The 17075-nt window shown below is 44.6% G+C and overlaps 1 protein-coding gene across 5 annotated transcripts in view; it reads right to left on the bottom strand.

Moving 5' to 3' along the window:
- Positions 1-17075, bottom strand: part of DAG1 (dystroglycan 1) — a 68371-nt gene that overhangs the window by 14155 nt on the left and 37141 nt on the right. For all 5 annotated transcript variants that reach the window (XM_032289837.1, XM_032289836.1, XM_032289835.1 and 2 more), the window contains one exon: positions 9137-9537. In XM_032289837.1, coding sequence (XP_032145728.1) covers positions 9137-9421 — 285 coding nt within the window. In that variant the 5' untranslated portion in view covers positions 9422-9537. The remainder of the gene's footprint in view (positions 1-9136; positions 9538-17075) is intronic.

The raw sequence follows: 17075 nt of genomic DNA, 5'->3' as shown, positions 1-17075 counted from the left end.
GCCTAGAGGTCTTTTTAGTGATCCATTTCAAAGTGATATAAACTGCTGCCCTGTGACATCCCAATGCTTAGACCTGTAGAGGCCTGACTTGGCAAAGTCCCTGCCTTCCTTCAGACCTGGTCACTAATTCCTGACCCTTCAGCTCCCTCATCCCTCAGTCAGGCTGCAGAGCTGGGCCAACCTGCAGCCATCTATGGCTGGGTACCACAGACAACATCCTGGAGGCACTCACTCCCACATGAGGCAGTCAAGGCCTCCTCATTGCAAGCTGACTGTGTGTCCTCTACTCAGGAAAGCAGGCGATGGACCCTCTGACGGAGTGTAAGCCTTGGTGCTGACTCACACTCAGGGTTATCCTGTATCTGTGGCCTTCCACTAATGAGGAGCATGGGCAGTCAGATGGCTGTGCTGCAGGGAGATGGCACAGGCCAACAGGAAGAGCCTCCAACTTGAGGTCAGAGGGCCAGGCCTCTGTCCCCATCTGAGGTAAAACATCATGAGAGAAGTACATGTGGCTCTTGGTTTGACAAGTAAAGCAAAGCCACACCCACAGGAGATTTTCATTGGTCCTGCTGTTAAGACACACAAACCTCAAAGCAGCACAAGGTCCCTGCCGCAAACACCAAGGTCACAGGATCACACACTGAACACACTGTTCAGCCCAGCCAATGCCCTTCTGGTCTGAGGTATGAAGCATTTTATCTCATGTTCACCGTTCTCATCTAAAAGCAAAAATTAATCTTTTTCCCCAAAAATGTAAAGGGCAGCTTAACATAGTTACAGCCACTAATAAAATCCTCAGAATCAGTCCTTCAATCTGGAGCCCTGACATCATCTATTTTACTTTGTCATGTTCTCTTTCAGTCCTTGTCAGTGATTTTTTTAAACACAGAAGCCTATATTTTCAGTAAGTATTTGAGTTGATGAGTCTGGGCAAATGCCATTCTGACAGCCCACCCCCAAGGATGCCTTCCATCGCCAACCCGCACTTCCCGGTGTGCTGTGTTCACAAGGGGTCCATTCAGAAATGGGGAACACCCACTCGAGGCAGGAAGAAACTGCAGTTCATCTCACACAGGCAGGGTTGCCACAAAGCTCTCAAGCATCCGAAGAAATGCTCCTTTCATGAACTCCCCTTCCTAGCCAAAGAGAGTGCCCATTGTTCTCAGGGGAACAATTGGGGGGCCATGCCAGCAGCTGAGAGCACAGCCCCAGGAAGGGCTGCTCCCAGCCTGCCGACATCTTGGGCTGAGGGAAGGTCCACATTGTCCAAGCAAGAAGGCTGAAGGGAAGCAGGGATGAAAAAAGGCATCCTTGGAGTCTCCACCAAAATGAAACATCTGAGGGGGTGAAGAGGGGTAGTCCAGGCATTTCATGAGATGTAACAATGTCTCTCCCTGACCACCTGCGAGGAGAGGTTAGAGCATCTCATGGCCTATAATCACATTTCTCAGCCAGTCCCACACTCAAGTCAGAGGTGAAGTGCCTGCAGGAATCCAGCACCAAACCCAAGGGAGATAAGAGCCAGGATGGCTGGCCTATGGCCAGCCCAGGACAGGCCAGGGTCCACTGAGCAAAGGCCAGGTTGGCTTCTGTGGGACTCATCCCCACAGACCCCGGTAAGAAGAAAAGGTGCTCTCAGTTCCAAAAGTAGCTGTGAGATCCAAGGACAGTCAAGACCTGGAATGACCTTTGTATACAGCCATCCAGTCTGATTCAAGGGAGCAAACACCAAGACTATCTGCTTTAGGGTGTCCTGAGGCCACAAGAGAGGAGACAGGAGCCCCATGGCACAGGTCTCTCAAAAAAAGCTATGCTGGCCATGAGGACCTCAAGGCAGCCCACAGCCCCTTCTCACACATCTGATCAAAGCAGTCCATGTGGGATTTAAGCTGGGGTCAGTAACAGAACATCAATTCTCAACGCAGAGCTGTAGAACAACAGGTTAAGCGACAAGTGCCGGCCAGGCTGAGACAGGACAAGGGCTCTCAGAACATGAAAGTGTCAGGTGTGGGGCAGAGCAGAGGAGCCAGGATCTTGGGGCTATACCCTCCAGGCAGATAGGTCCCTTCTTTTTTCTCCTGACCCTGCAGACTGATGTGTAATGTATACACCAATATAAAATGTAGTGAAGCACTTGCCTCAGGCACTTTGTGGGTATGTCAACAGACTGACACCAGGCAGCACAACCTCCTGAAATAAAAGTAACCAGCAGCCCACACAGGTCAGGCTAGGCTTTACAGGCAGCCAATATAGCTCACTTAGAATGAGAAATTAATTTTCACACTTGACCTTAACCAAAAGGCCGAGAAGCAATAGAGAAATTTATTTTCTATCCCTTCAACAGACCAGCATCCAAGCGTGCTACAAACACTGGATTATTCCACCAACAACCCGCATACACATCCCCTAACCAGTCAGCAAGTACAATAACCATGCCATCTAATCTTACCAGGTCTTGGGACAGACCATGCAGATCATGTTCCACCTGAGTTTCATTTGGCAACTCGGCCCTGTCCAAATAGACCATCCCTCATCCAGATACCCCACATGGGGCTTAGGAGGAAGCCAGGCCAGGCTCAGTATCTCCTACCTCAGTTCTTCACCAGCTGCTTCTTTTTTTTTTTTTTTTTGAGACGGAGTTTCACTCATGTTACCCAGGCTGGAGTGCAATGGCGCGATCTCGGCTCACTGCAACCTCCGCCTCCTGGGTTCAGGCAATTCTCCTGCCTCAGCCTCCTGAGTAGCTGGGATTACAGGCACACACCACCATGCCCAGCTAATGTTTTTTGTATTTTTAGTAGAGACGGGGTTTCACCATGTTGACCAGGATGGTCTCGATCTCTTGACCTCGTGATCCACCCGCCTCGGCCTCCCAAAGTGCTGGGATTATAGGCTTGAGCCACCGCGCCCGGCACCAGCTGCTTCTTACTCCTCTGATACTTGGGGAAGAAACGCTTTGAAAAGTCCCTTATGGATCCACTTCTCTCTCCATTTACTTTCGCTCAAATTAACCACCCTGTCACATGAGGGCACTGGCCTTTCTCTGCTGAGGACCCCAACTCCATGGGCTCCCAACAAGTTCTCAAATTCCCCACATGGAGCTCTGTAACCCACCAATGCCCCACACATCCTCCAGTTGTTGCTCCAGCTCTGTTAAGCTTTATCACACAGCAAGCCTTTAATTAGGCATCTACTTTGAAACAGGTCCTATGCCAAGTATCCAGAACTCTAAACAGGGAATGATGATTGCTTACCAGCCAGAAATCACCTTTCACTCAGACTCTCCTTTCACTTTCACCAAGGTCGGCCCTGATCTCCCAAATAATGTGGTCCTGCAACCTCCCTCCCAAGAGCCAGAACTGTAAACCAGCGATTTACTTAGCAATCTGTTGGCCAGGCACAGTGGCTCATGACTGTAATCCCAGCAGTTTGGGAGGCCAAGGCAGGTGGATCATTAAGTCACGAGATTGAAACCATCCTGGCCAATATGGTGAAACGCCATCTCTACTAAAAATACAAAAATTAGCTAGGCGTGGTGGCTTGCGCCTATAGTCCCAGCTACTCAGGAGGCTGAGGCAGGAGAATCACTTGCACCTGGAAGGCGGAGGTTGCAGTGAACCAAGATGGTGCCACTGCACTCCAGCCTGGGCAACAGAGTGAGACGCCATCTCAAAAAAAAAAAAAAAAAGAAAAGAAAAAGACAAGCAATCAGTTTTGGGCCCATGATAGGTCAGCTTCTCTGGCTCAAAGATGTCCTCATGCATGGCAGGTTGTGCAAACTTGTCTCATCACATATGATACCATCCATGTCACGGCATACCCAGTGTCTCTCTCTTCCACAGCCCTGCAGTGTCAGAGGTGACAGGCAGGACAACAAACAACTATGAGGGAAGTCTTCTAAAACTGACTAGAACAAAGCATTAAATTATAATTCCAAAGCATGCTGAAGTACAAAATAAACATAGGTCAGTTACCTGAAGATAAGACCTTATACACTACAGGCTCAGGAAGCCTCTTGGGTACTCCCTACAAACTAACTCTGTCCCTACAAGCTATGTGCTCTAGGATAAGTCACTTAGCTACCACTTAAGTCATCTAAAAATGGAGCCACATTATCTGCTGAAAGGCTCACAGAAGCAAGAAAATCCGAGTGGCAATGAACTCACTTAACACCCAGATATGAATCCCCAGTAACATTCACCACCAAACGGAATCAGGCTACTTGAAGAAATGGCTGAGGGAGGGTGAATATAAGACGGGCCTGAAGCATCTTATCCCACAAAGTAAGGAAACACTCAAATGATTGACAGGAGTACATCACAAGAACACAGGAACCAACTTAAGAGAGGCTCCCAATGGTCAAATCTGGGGCAATTTGAGCAACACAATAATTAAGAACAACAAATTATAAACCATTAAATATTATGAAACAATGAGTTTGTACTAATACTAGATCAATAAACACACAGTCAAGAGTCAAAGGGGCTGCCAGGCACAGTGGCTCATGCCTGTAATCCCAGCACTTTGGGAGGCCAAGGTGGGTGGATCATGAGGTCAGGAGTTTGAGATCAGCTTGGCCAACATGGTGAAGCCCTGTCTCTACTAAAACCACAAAAAATTAGCCAGGCGTGGTGACACACACCTGTAATCCTAGCTACTCAGAAGGCTGAGGCAGAAGAATTGCTTGAACCGGAAGGCAGAGGTTGCAGTGAGCTAAGATCGTGCCACTGCACTCCAGCCTGGGCGACAGAGCAAGACTGTCTCAAAAAAAAAAAAAAAAAAAAAAGGTGGAGAACTTCACTCTGAGTGGTAGAAACCACAGATTTTCTTTTTCCCTTTCTATATTTTCCACAGTGTACATTTATGCATCATTATTATAATAAGAAAAAAAACTCCTTTAATATAAAGACTTTTTAAATCCTGCTTTACAGATGGGGAAACAAAAGCTCTAGGAACAAGATCAGGCTTTCTGACCTTCTGACTCTCCAACTCATATAATCCTGGTGGTGAAGACTGGAATGAAGAGTCACACATCTTCATCTGTTTCTCTACTAGCTCATCAGCTACTAAAAACGGTCTGCTTTCCACAGATAAATATGCTCAGATAAAATCCTGTTTTCCCAGTAAAATCTCTTTACCACTCCTGGTAAATAAGCCTGTTAAATATCTCTCTGCCAGATACAGCAAATATCTAGTTTGCCGTATCACCTCAAGGCACTTCTGGCCAAGATTAAGCCATGTAAAACATTCCGATGGGGGCCGGGCGCAGTGGTTCACACCTGCAGGTGGATCACAAGGTCAGGAGTTCGAGACCAGCATGGCCAACATGGTGAAACCCCGTCTCTACTAAAAACACAAAAATTAGCTGGCCGTGGTGGTGGAAGCCTATAATCCCAGCTACTCAAGAGGCTGAGGCAGGAGAATCACTTGAACCTGGGAGGCAGAGGTTGTGGTGAGCTGAGACCACACCATTGCACTCCAGCGTGGGCAAGAGAGCAAACAAACAAACAAAAAAACTCCATCTCAAACAAACAAACAAACCAAAATAAAAACATTCCAATGGCTACTGGAACATAGACAACCAATGCAGGGTATGGATATTCAGGATTAAATCTGAAGCTGGGCAAGAAATGTACCCCTCCAGAACCACCACTCTGTATCTAATGGTCAGACTAGCATCTGGCTTGTAGGGATATTACAAAGATTACAAGGAAACTTTATGCAAACACTCTGCAAACTAGAAAGAGCTCTGTGAAAGTGAGTTGCCGGCCGGGCGTGGTGGCTCACACCTGTAATCCAAGTACTTTGGAGGCCAAGGCAGGCGGATCACCTGAGGTCGGGAGTTCAAGACCAGCCTGACCAACATGGTGAAACCCCATCAAAAAAAAAAAAAAAAGTGAGTTGCCACATGGGCCAAGATCTTCAGAAATATGTGGGCTCTCCAGAGACCACAAGGTCACCCTGAGAACAAGGGGTGACTTAAAAAAAAGGGGACTGGCCGGGCGCGGTGGCTCAAGCCTGTAATCCCAGCACTTTGGGAGGCCGAGGCGGGTGGATCACGAGGTCAAGAGATCGAGACCATCCTGGTCAACATGGTGAAACCCCGTCTCTACTAAAAATACAAAAAATTAGCTGGGCATGGTGGTGCGTGCCTGTAATCCCAGCTACTCGGGAGGCTGAGGCAGGAGAATTGCCTGAACCCAGGAGGCGGAGGTTGCGGTGAGCCGAGATCGCACCATTGCACTCCAGCCTGGGTAACATGAGTGAAACTCCGTCTCAAAAAAAAAAAAAAAAAAAGGGGGACTGACCGGGAAAAGGAGGTGACCACAAGGGTGCAGGCCGAAGGGTAGGTCCACCCAGATTTAGGAAAAAGGGCACAGACTCACCTCTCCAAGGAAAGAGTGGCATAGAACTTGTAGCTGTTTCTAATCTAGAAGCCTGGGGCTTGTGGGTCAAGGGGGGCAAGTTGGTAAACACCCATCAGAGCCAGTTATGTGCTTTGACCAATGGAGTAAAATGGAAGTGTTGCTATACAAGTTCCCAAGCCTGGATCTTAAGAGCTTGGTAGCTTCCTTTCCCATTTCTTGGATTATCTAATCTTAAAATCCAGTTATTGTGCTTTGAGGACACCTACGCAGCCCATGGAGAGGTCTACATGGAGGGGTACCAAGGACACTGACCAACAGCTTGAGCTAAGCTCCCTGTCACCAGGCAGCATCAACTTACCAGCCATGAATGAGCCGACTCAGAAGTGGATACCCCAGCCCCAGATAAGCCACTCTAATACCATGTGAAACAGAGATAAAGTTCCTTATCTCTGAATTCTTCGCCAAAAGAATATTGAGCAAAACAAGCTGGCTGTCTTAAACCACTGTTTTATTTATTTATATTTTATTTTTTAAAACTAAGTTCAAAGCATGAAAGTCCTATATTTCTTGGGTTTAACTCTGTGGTTTATGAAACACACCAATAGAAAGCCAGAACACTAAATGTATGTACAAGTTGGAATGCAGAGAAGATACAAAAAAATACATAATAAAGTATAGATCTTAGAATACTTTTAGTTCACATGTAGGCCACACCTGTAGAGAAGGAATGTTGTAGGGCAGGAAGCAGAAGTTTGAGACCAGCCTAGGGGACAGAGTAAGACATTGTCTAAAAAAAAACTTTTTTGTAACTGATTTTTGCATTTTTTTGTAGAGTTGGGGTTTCACCATGTTGCCCAGGATGGTGGGCTCAAGCAATTCCTGGGCTCAAGCAATCTGCTTCCCGCAGCCTCCCAAAATGCTGGGATTATAGGTGTAAGTCACCATGCCCCCCCCAAAAAACTTTTTCTTAATTAGCTGGGCGTTGGGAGGCTGAGGCGGGTGAATCACCTGAGGAAAGGAGTTTGAGACCAGCCTGGACAACTAAAAATAAAAAAATTAGCCCAGCATGGTGATGCATGCCTGTAATCCCAGCTACTCTGGAGGCTGAGGCAAGAGAATCATTTGAATCCGGGAGATGGAAGGTGCAGTGAGCTGAGATTGCACCATTGCACTTCAGCTTGGATGAAAGAGACTCCATCTCAAAATTAATTAATTAAAACAAATAAAAATTTAAAAATTAGCCAGGTGTGGTGACATGCACCTGTAATCCTAGCTACTAGGGAGGCTGAGGCAGGAGAATTGCTGGAACCCAGGAGGCGGAGGCTGCAGTAAGCCAAAATCATGCCACTGCACTCCAGCCTGGATGACAAGAGCAAAATTCGGTCTCAAAAATAATTAATTAATTTTATTAGCTAGGTGTGGTAGTGCACACCTGTAGTCCCAGCTACTTGGGAGGTTGAAGTGAGAAGAAGGCTTAAGCCTGGGAGGTTGAGGTTGCAGTGAGCCATGGCTGTGCCACTGCATTCCAGTCTGGACAACAGAGCGAGATCCTGTCTCAAAAAAAAAAAATTGTAAGAGAATATTTCTTTCTTGACATATGAAATTCAAAAATCTGTTTCATGTCAGAATGGGACTATAAGTGTAAAAAATTTAAAATGAAAAAGTATCCACAGTAAAGTTTTATTGCCCATTCATTTACATATTGTAAAGGCTACTTTCACACTACACAGGCAGAGTCAGGAGTTTTGACAGAAACCATATGGCCTGCAAAGCCTAAAATATTTACTGCCTGGCGCTTGATGCCAGTGGCACCCTGCAATCCCAGCACTTTGGGAGCGAGATGTCTTGAGCCCAGGAGTTCAAGATTAGCCTGGGCAACATGGCAAAACCCCATCTCTACAAAAAGTACGAAACTTAGCCAGGTGTTGTAGCATGTGCTTGTAGTCCCAGCTACTTGGGAGGCTGTGGTGGGAAGATCACTTGAGCCTGGGAGTTCAAGGTTGTAGTGAGCCATGATCATGCCAGTGCAGTCCAACTTGGGTGAAGTGTGCTAACTTCTCTAGAAGATGTTCGGAGAGGTACATCCCACCCACCTGTCCATGAAACAAACTCACTCAGGATCTAGGGGAAATTCCACGGTTTCACAAACCCAGACAGAGGGATGGTGCTTTTTCACATAAAAACTTCCTATTTCACCTGATTTCTATCCTGGGTCAGCCAAGACACTCTTCTCTAAATGGGCCTCAGATTCCACTGTTCTCTGGATGGCTTCTCCAAAGGATAAAGGTTAAGAATGAAGTTTGGGTACTAATTTTTGTTCGTAAATGATCAATTACATTAGCAAACATAAATCAGTGAATTAGAGTAGAATTCATATTTATTTATATCTTATTTTTAAAAATAAGTTCAAAGCATAAAAGTCCTATATTTCTTGGGTTTAACTCTGTGGTTTATGAAAAGTAATCTTTCCCTATACATGTGACAGACCCTTCCACTAAATCCCTAAATCAGTGATCAGTACAACTTCCAGAGTAAAGGCTATTACATGGTGATGCTCTCAGAATGGGAGCAAGAATAAAGTTTAGGATGCTATTCTGAGTATACAGGGATCCTCTTATGAACATCAGTGACTGTCCCTCTTTTAAGAGGGTATTGGAAGAACTGAGCTCAGAATTCGTGAAGCTTAGAATTGAGAAGGAAAATACACCAAAACTAAAATAAAAAATGAGAACTCTTCTTCATGTATGCTTCATATCCAGTCTCACCTTGATGATGTCTCCATTGGAGGCAATCAAATCTGTTGGAATCGTCACTCTAAATGAGCGCCCAACGACAGCCGTGCCATCAGGAATGCCAACCACTGTGGGAACAGCCTCATGAAGTTCTGAGAGCACTGAGTGCATGGATGCCTCAAGCTGGTTTTCCCAGTCCCTGACGTCCTCTGAGGGTTCACTGGGCCAATGGGACTGAGCCATGGCCACAGAGAGCAGAAGGAGAAAGGTCCTCCCCCAGAGGGGGAGCAGCAGCGAGAGGCCCACAGACCTCCTCATCCCAGGCCCAAGTTTGTTCAGGTCGATAGTCTTGTTAAGTAAAAGAGCAAGTGACTTGGTTCCAGAGCTGGGTCCTCACTCTCTGCACACCTGCTCCATCCCGGAGGACACAGAGTCTGAAAAAAAAAAAAGAAGAAGAAAGAAAAGCAGATTTAGATTTGACCAATTCCAGTGGTTTGAAGTCATATACTAGCCTCCAGGAGTTACTGCCAAAAACGTCTATCCTGAGTTGGATCAAGCCTCTTACCCCCATGTTCTCTTATACAGAAGCCACCAGTTTCATGCAACTCCTTAGCAATGGAAATGTAACTGGTCCATTAAGTGTAAAATATACACTGGATTTTGAAAACATTATAAAAAAGGAATGTAAAATGCCTCATTAATACTTTTAAAATATTGATTACATACTAAAATGATATATATTTTGGTAATATTTTGGATATACCCAGATTCAATAAAATATATTAAGTAAACAAGTATTAACAAAGAATAAATAATAAATAAATGTATTAAATAGATGAGGTGCAGTGGCTCATGCTTGTAATCCTAGCACTTTGGGAGACCAAGGCAGGGGGATCACTTGAGGTCAGGAGTTCGAAACTAGCCTGGCCAACATGGCGAAATCCCATCTCTACTAAAAATATGAAAATTGGCCAGACATGGTGGCGGGCGCCTGTAATCCCAGCTACTTAGGAGGCTGAGGCAGGAGAATTACTTGAACCTGGGAGGTGGAGGTTGCAGTGAGCAGAGACTGCATCACTACACTCCAGTCTGCGTGACAGCAAAGGAAAAAAAAAAAAAAAAGAACATCATCTGCTGATTTTTTTCATGTGACTACCAGAAAAATTTACATGACATATGTGGCTCATGTTGTATTTCTCTTGGGTGGCACTGCTTAGACCTAACTTCCAATTTACAGGAAATTTGGGAGCCACGCAAAGAAAATCACACAAATCTAGAATGTGGGATCTTCTGCGAGACAACAACTGGCCTGGTCTCTCCAAATGCTGACATCCCTAAACATAAGATGACTTCTGGGTGCGGTGGCTCACACCTGTCATCCCAGCACTTTGGGAGGTCGAGGTGGACAGATCACGAGGTCAGGAGTTTGAGACCAGCCTGGCCAACATGATGAAACCCCATCTCTACTACAAACACAAAAATTAACTGGGCATGGTGGTGCACACCTATAGTACCAGCTATTCAGGAGGCTAGGCAGAGGAATCGCTTGAACCTGGGAGGCGGAGGTTGCAGTATGCCAAGATCACGCCACTGTGCTCCAGCCTGACAATAGAGTGAGACTCCGTCTCAAAACAAACAAACAAACTAGGTTAGTGAGTGGAATGCACCTATAGTCCACTATAGCTCAAGCTATTTGCTTGAGCCCAAGAGTTCAAGGTTACACTGAGCTATGAAGACGACACTGTACTCTATCCTGGGCCACAGAGCAAGACCCTGTCTCTGTCTGCCCTCTCCCAACCCCAAAAAATATACATACAACAAGTCTGATCGCTGTCTCTAAATCTAGAACAGTCATCCTACGTTAAGCGCTTTTTTTTTTTTTTTTTTTTTTTGAGATGGAGTCTCGCTCTGTCACACAGGCTAGAGTGCAGTGACGCAATCTCGGCTCACTACAACCTCCACCTCTAGCACTGTGGGAGGCCAAGGAGCGAATTACCTGAGGTCAGGAGTTCGAGACCAGCCTGGCCAACATGGTGAAACCCTATCTCTACTAAAAATACAAAAAAATTAGTCAGGCGTGATGGCAGGTACCTGTAATCCCAGTTACTCAGCAGGCTGAGGCAGACGAATCGCTTGAACCCGGGAGATGGAGGGCACAGCAGGCCGAGATCATGCCACTGTACTCCAACCTGGGCGACGAGAGCAAAACTCTGTCTCAAAAAAAAAAAAAAAAAAAGAAAGAAAAAGAAACGGGGTCTTGCTATGTTGCCCAGGCTGGATTTGAATTCCTGGGCTCAAGTAATCCCCCCACCTCAGCCTCCTGAGTAGCTGAGACTACAGCCATTTGACACCACACTTGGCTCTGATTCATTCTATTAAGCTAGCATTATCCAGATACCAAAAATCAAACCAGGGTATTACAACAAAACTACAGACCAGTACCTAACATAAAAACAGACATAAAAATCTTTAACAAAACTTAATCAAACAGAATTCAGCAATATATTAAAATAAATATATACGATGACAAAGTGGTACTTATTCCAGAGATGCAAGGAGAGCTCAATATTTGAAAAGTAATCAGCTCAATATTTGAAGATTAATCATATTAACAGGCTAAAGAACAAAAGTCACGTGAACCAATTGATGCAGAGAAAGTATCTGACAAAATTCAACACTGATTCATAATTTTAAAAACTCTTAGTAAAACAGGAACAGTGGAAACTTCCTCAACTTGATAAAGAACATCTACCAAAAAACCCCACAGCTAACATTATATTTACTGGTGAGACTGGTGCTTTATCCTTAAGAACAGAAACAAGGCAAAGAATGTCCGCTATCACCATTCTTACACAACGTAATACTAGAAGTTCTGGCTAGTGCAATAAGGTGAGAAGAAAAGTATGGTGGCTGGGTGCAGTGGTGCACGCCTGTAATCCCAGCACTTTGGGAGGTCAAGGTGGGCAGATCACCTGAGGTCAGGAGTTTGAGACCAGCCTGACTAACATGGTAAAACCCCGTCTCTACTAAATACAAAAAATTAGCTGGGCCTACGTGGTGGGAGAATCGCTTGAACCCAGGAGGCAGAGGCTTTAGTGACTTGAGATTATGTCACTGCACTCCAGCCTGGGCAACAAGAGTGAAATTCTGTCTCAAAGAAAAAAAGAAAAAGAAAAAAAGTATGGCATACAGATTGGAAAAGAAAAAATAAAACTGTCCTTTTTTTTGCAGATGACATAGTTGTCTATGTAGAAAATTCCAAGGAATCTATAAGAAAATTCCTTATAGTCCCTATATTAGTTCTATAATAAGTGAGTTCAACAAGGTTACAGAATACAAAAACATTCAAAAATCAATTGTATTTCTATATACTGCAATAAACATGTGGACACCATATTTAAAAATACAATATCATTCAAACTATCAAAAAAAATTACTGGCCGGGCGCGGTGGCTCAAGCCTGTAATCCCAGCACTTTGGGAGGCCGAGGCGGGTGGATCACCAGGTCAAGAGATCGAGACCATCCTGGTCAACATGGTGAAACCCCGTCTCTACTAAAAATACAAAAAATTAGCTGGGCATGGTGGTGCATGCCTGTAATCCCAGCTACTCAGGAGGCTGAGACAGGAGAATTGCCTGAACCCAGGAGGCGGAGGTTGTGGTGAGCCGAGATTGCGCCATTGCACTCCAGCCTGGGTAACATGAGTGAAACTCCATCTCAAAAAAAAAAAAAAAAAAAAAAAAAAATTACTTAGGTATAAATCTAACAAAACATGTACAGAATATGTACGCTGAAAACTAAGCATATACCTGTGATCCCAGATACACAAGAGGCTGACGGAGGAACCCAGAAGTTTGAGACCAACCTGGGCAACATAGTAAGACCCTGTCTCTATTAAAAAAAAAAAAAGAGCCAGGTGCAGTGGCTTATATCTATAATCCCAATACTCTGAGAGGCTGAGGCAGGAGGATCACGTGAGCCCATGAGTTAGAAACCAACCTGGGCAACATAGTAAGACCTCATCTCGCCGGACGTGGTGGCTCACGCCTGTAATCCTAGCACTTTGGGAGGTTGAGGTGGGTGGATCACCTGAGATCAGGAGTTCAAGACCAGCCTGGCCATCATGGTGAAGCCCCATTTTTAAAAAAAAAAAGACCTCATCTCTACAAAAATTTTAAAAATTAGCCAAATGTGGTGGCATGCGCCTGTGGCCTCAGCTACTTGAAGACTGAGGTGGGAAGACCACTTGAGCCCAGGAGGTCGAGGCTGCAGTGAGCCGTGTTCACACCATTGCACTCCAGCCTGGGCAACAGAGCAAGACCCTGCTTCGGAAACAGCAATAATAATTTTAAAATTAAAAAAAGAAGACTCTATTGGTGCAGAGACAGATACACAGGCCAATGATACATAATAGGGAATCCAGAAATAGACCTATACAAATATGCCCAAGTGATTTTTGACAACAGTGCAAAAGCAATTCAATGGGGAAAAAATTGCCTTTTCAACAAATGGTACAACCCAGATGTCCTTCAATGGGTGAATGATTAAACAAACTATGGTACATGCATACCATGGAATACTAATGAACAATAAAAATGAATGAACTATTGATACACTCAACAACTTGGATGAATTTCCAAGCAATCTTACTAAGTGGGAAAAAAAAAAAAAAAAAAACCAATCCCAAATGGTTATATACAATATGATTTCATTTTTATGACATTCTTGAAATGACAAAATTATAGAAACAGAGAACAGATTAGTAGGTGCCAGGTATAACAGATTAGTGGGGTCAGAGTGTGAGGGAGGTAGACGTGCCTATAAAAGGACAACAAAATATTATGTGATAATGGAACTATTCTGTACCCTGACTATACCATTTTCAATATCCTGGCTGTGATACTGTACTATAGTTTTGCAAGATATTACCATGGTGGAACTGGGTAATTGTACATAGGATCTCTCTTCTATTAAAACTGAATGTGAATCCACAATTATCTCAAAAAATCTTTTTTTTTTTTTTTTTGAGATAGAGTTTCACTCTTGCTACCCAGGCTGGAGTACAATGGCACGATCTCGACTCACCACAACCTCTACCTCCTGGGTTCAAGCAATTCCTGCCTCAGTCTCCCGAGTAGCTGGAATTACAGGCAGGCACCATCATGCCTGGCTAATTTTTTATTTTTAGTAGAGATGGGGTTTCTCCATGTTGCTCAGGCTGGTCTCAAACTCCTGACCTGAGGTGATCCGCCCGCCTCAGCCTCCCGAAATGCTGGGATTACAGGCGTGAGCCACCACGCTCAGCCTCTCAAAAAATCTTTTACATCTTAAAATAAATTGAATGCGAGTTTTAAATCTGACACAGTGGGATCCTGTCTCAAAAAAAAGAAAAAGAAACTTAAAGTTATTTTTCTTTTTTTTTTGAGACAGAGTCTTGGTCTGTCACCAGGCTGGAGTTCAGTGGCATAATCTCAGCTCACTGTAATCTCCACCTCCCGGGTTCAAGCGATTCTCCTGCCTCAGCCTCCCAAGTAGCTGGGATCACAGGCGTGTGCCACCACACCCAGCTAATTTTTGTATTTTTAGTACAGACAGGGTTTCATTATGTTGGCCAGGATGGTCTCGATCTCCCGACCTCATGATCTGCCCACCTCAGCCTCCCAAAGTGCTGGAATTACAGGCATGAGCCATTGCACCTGGCAAATTTCTTTTTTTTTTTCTTTGAGACAGGGTCTCATTCTGTGGCCCAGGCTGGAGTGCAATCACACAATCACAGCTCACTGTAACCTCGACCTTCTGGGCTCAAGCACTCCTCCCACTTCAGCTTTCAAAGCAGATGGGACCGCAGGCCTGCACCACCGCACCCAGCTAATGTTTTTGTATTTGTACAGACAGTTTCACCATGTTGCCCAGCCTGGTCTCAATATTCTAGCTTCAAGCAATCCAACCACCTTGGCCTCTCAAACTTCTGGGATTACAGGCTTGCGCCGCAGCGCCTAGCCAAGAATTTTAAATCCCTAACGGACACTTTAAAGAAAAAAAGGCTAACCAAAGTCCGAGAAAGAGCTTTTTCAATGCACGTGACAGCTAATCAATCCTTATCAAAAAACATCAAGCAACTTAAAACAATAAAAATCGGCTGAAGATAGGAAGAAAGAACCAACAAGTAATTCACAGAGAAGAAAATCTGAATAGCAGTAAACTTACAAGACACTCATCTTACCAATAATCAGGGAAAAGAAAAGTAAAGTAAAAGCAAAAACCTTTCCACACCAATCAGATGGGCCAAAATGTTCTAATGTGACACCACTGAGGGGACAGGACCACATGGCCGTTGGTGAGAGTATGAGCTGCCCCAACGCCCTTGAGAAGACTCACCACCCAGCTGTGTCTGTCCACTCCCAGACACACAGCCAAAGGAAACTGCAAACATACATGGAGAGATGGCACAAGCATGTTCATTGCAACACTGGAAAGTTAAAAACAATCCTAATATCCATGAGCTGGAAAATCATCAATAGGCTTTCATGGAATATCATAGAACTCTGTAAGACAATTAAAAAGATACTAAAACAACAAGTATCAACATGAGTAAATCTCAAAAAGTACTTAGTGAAAAGTGCTCACTGAGGAAAGATACAATATCATTATGGTAAAATGTTTATGAGAGGCTGAGGCAGGAGAATCTCTTGAACCGGGGAGGCAGACGTTGCAGTGAGCCGAGATTATGCCACTGCACTCCAACCTGGCAACAGGGCGAGACTCCATTTCAAAAAAATAAAGTTAAAAAAAAAAAAAAACACACATGAAGGTGCAGAGCTTGACTGAATCCTGTGATCTCAAAATTTAAAAATCCTACAACAGCCAGCAATTCTTGCTCTATCTGTCTTCTTAGGTCTGGAAAGCTCTATCTTCATGCATATATTCAGCAAATTCTGAACAACAAAAAGCCCGATCTCACCCTCTGGGCTTCTGCCCTCCCCAGCACCCCATCTCTGTCTACCTCTATCTCTTAGTATCCGTGTCACTAAGGTTTACACATAACCCAGGCCCCAAAAGCAATGTCTGCATACATCCTTAGTTCCTAAGACACTGCTTGCCCCTTAAAGTCTCAGAAAAACACACTGAGCTGCTCTATAAAGGTATGAGAAAGAAAATGAAATTCACCTGCTATAGAAAATGTTTTACAATTTAGCATGATATAATTTGATTTGATCCCTCTCATCAATATGAGATAACCAATAGGTAAAACTATCCTCTTTCCTCTCTACTACCTTGCTCCACACTCCAAGGCCCATGGGACCAGGCGGTTCTCACAGGATTTCAGACCCATTCTTCAGGGACCTTTCCTCCATGCCATCATTAGATGGCTGGGTCACTTTTGCCCACCACAGGCTCACCAGCAATGTAAGTGCCACTCACCAAATGACCACATACATAGATGGAGGGGCTGTATGGGTATCAGTTCCAAGAACCACTTAACTCCCAGTGACGTCTGAGGGGTCCTCCACCAGCAACTCCTTCTCAACAACCAACGTTCCCAGTACTCTGATGGGGGTCTTCTCCTCAGACCTTTATAAAATGCTCCAAGTTGAAGGTTTTTCTTCAACTGTTTTCTGTGTAGTTTTGTTTTTTGGTTTTTTTTTTTTTTTTGGTCACCCAGGCTAGAAATGGTGTAATCACAGCTCACAGCAGCCTCAATCTCTGGGCTCAAGCAAACCTCCCATCAGCCTCTTGAATGACTGGGACTACAGGTGTGTCCCACACCAGGCTAGTAATTTTTAAATTTTTTTGAAGCGATACGGACTACATTACCCAGGCTGGTTTCAAACTCATGGGCTCAAGCAATCCCCCTGCCTTGGCCTTCCAAAGTGTTGGGATTACAGGCATGAGCCACTGTGCTAGGCCTACAGTTTTCTTTACTGTTGCACAGTGTTTTGTTTACTGGCTTTTTCCTTTCTTATGCATTTT

This window comes from Sapajus apella, unplaced genomic scaffold (genome assembly GCF_009761245.1).
Source record: "Sapajus apella isolate SASKATOON/1434 unplaced genomic scaffold, GSC_monkey_1.0 scaffold23, whole genome shotgun sequence".
In the NCBI taxonomy this organism is placed as follows: Eukaryota; Metazoa; Chordata; class Mammalia; order Primates; family Cebidae; genus Sapajus; species Sapajus apella.
This window is presented reverse-complemented; position numbering and strand designations above follow the sequence as displayed.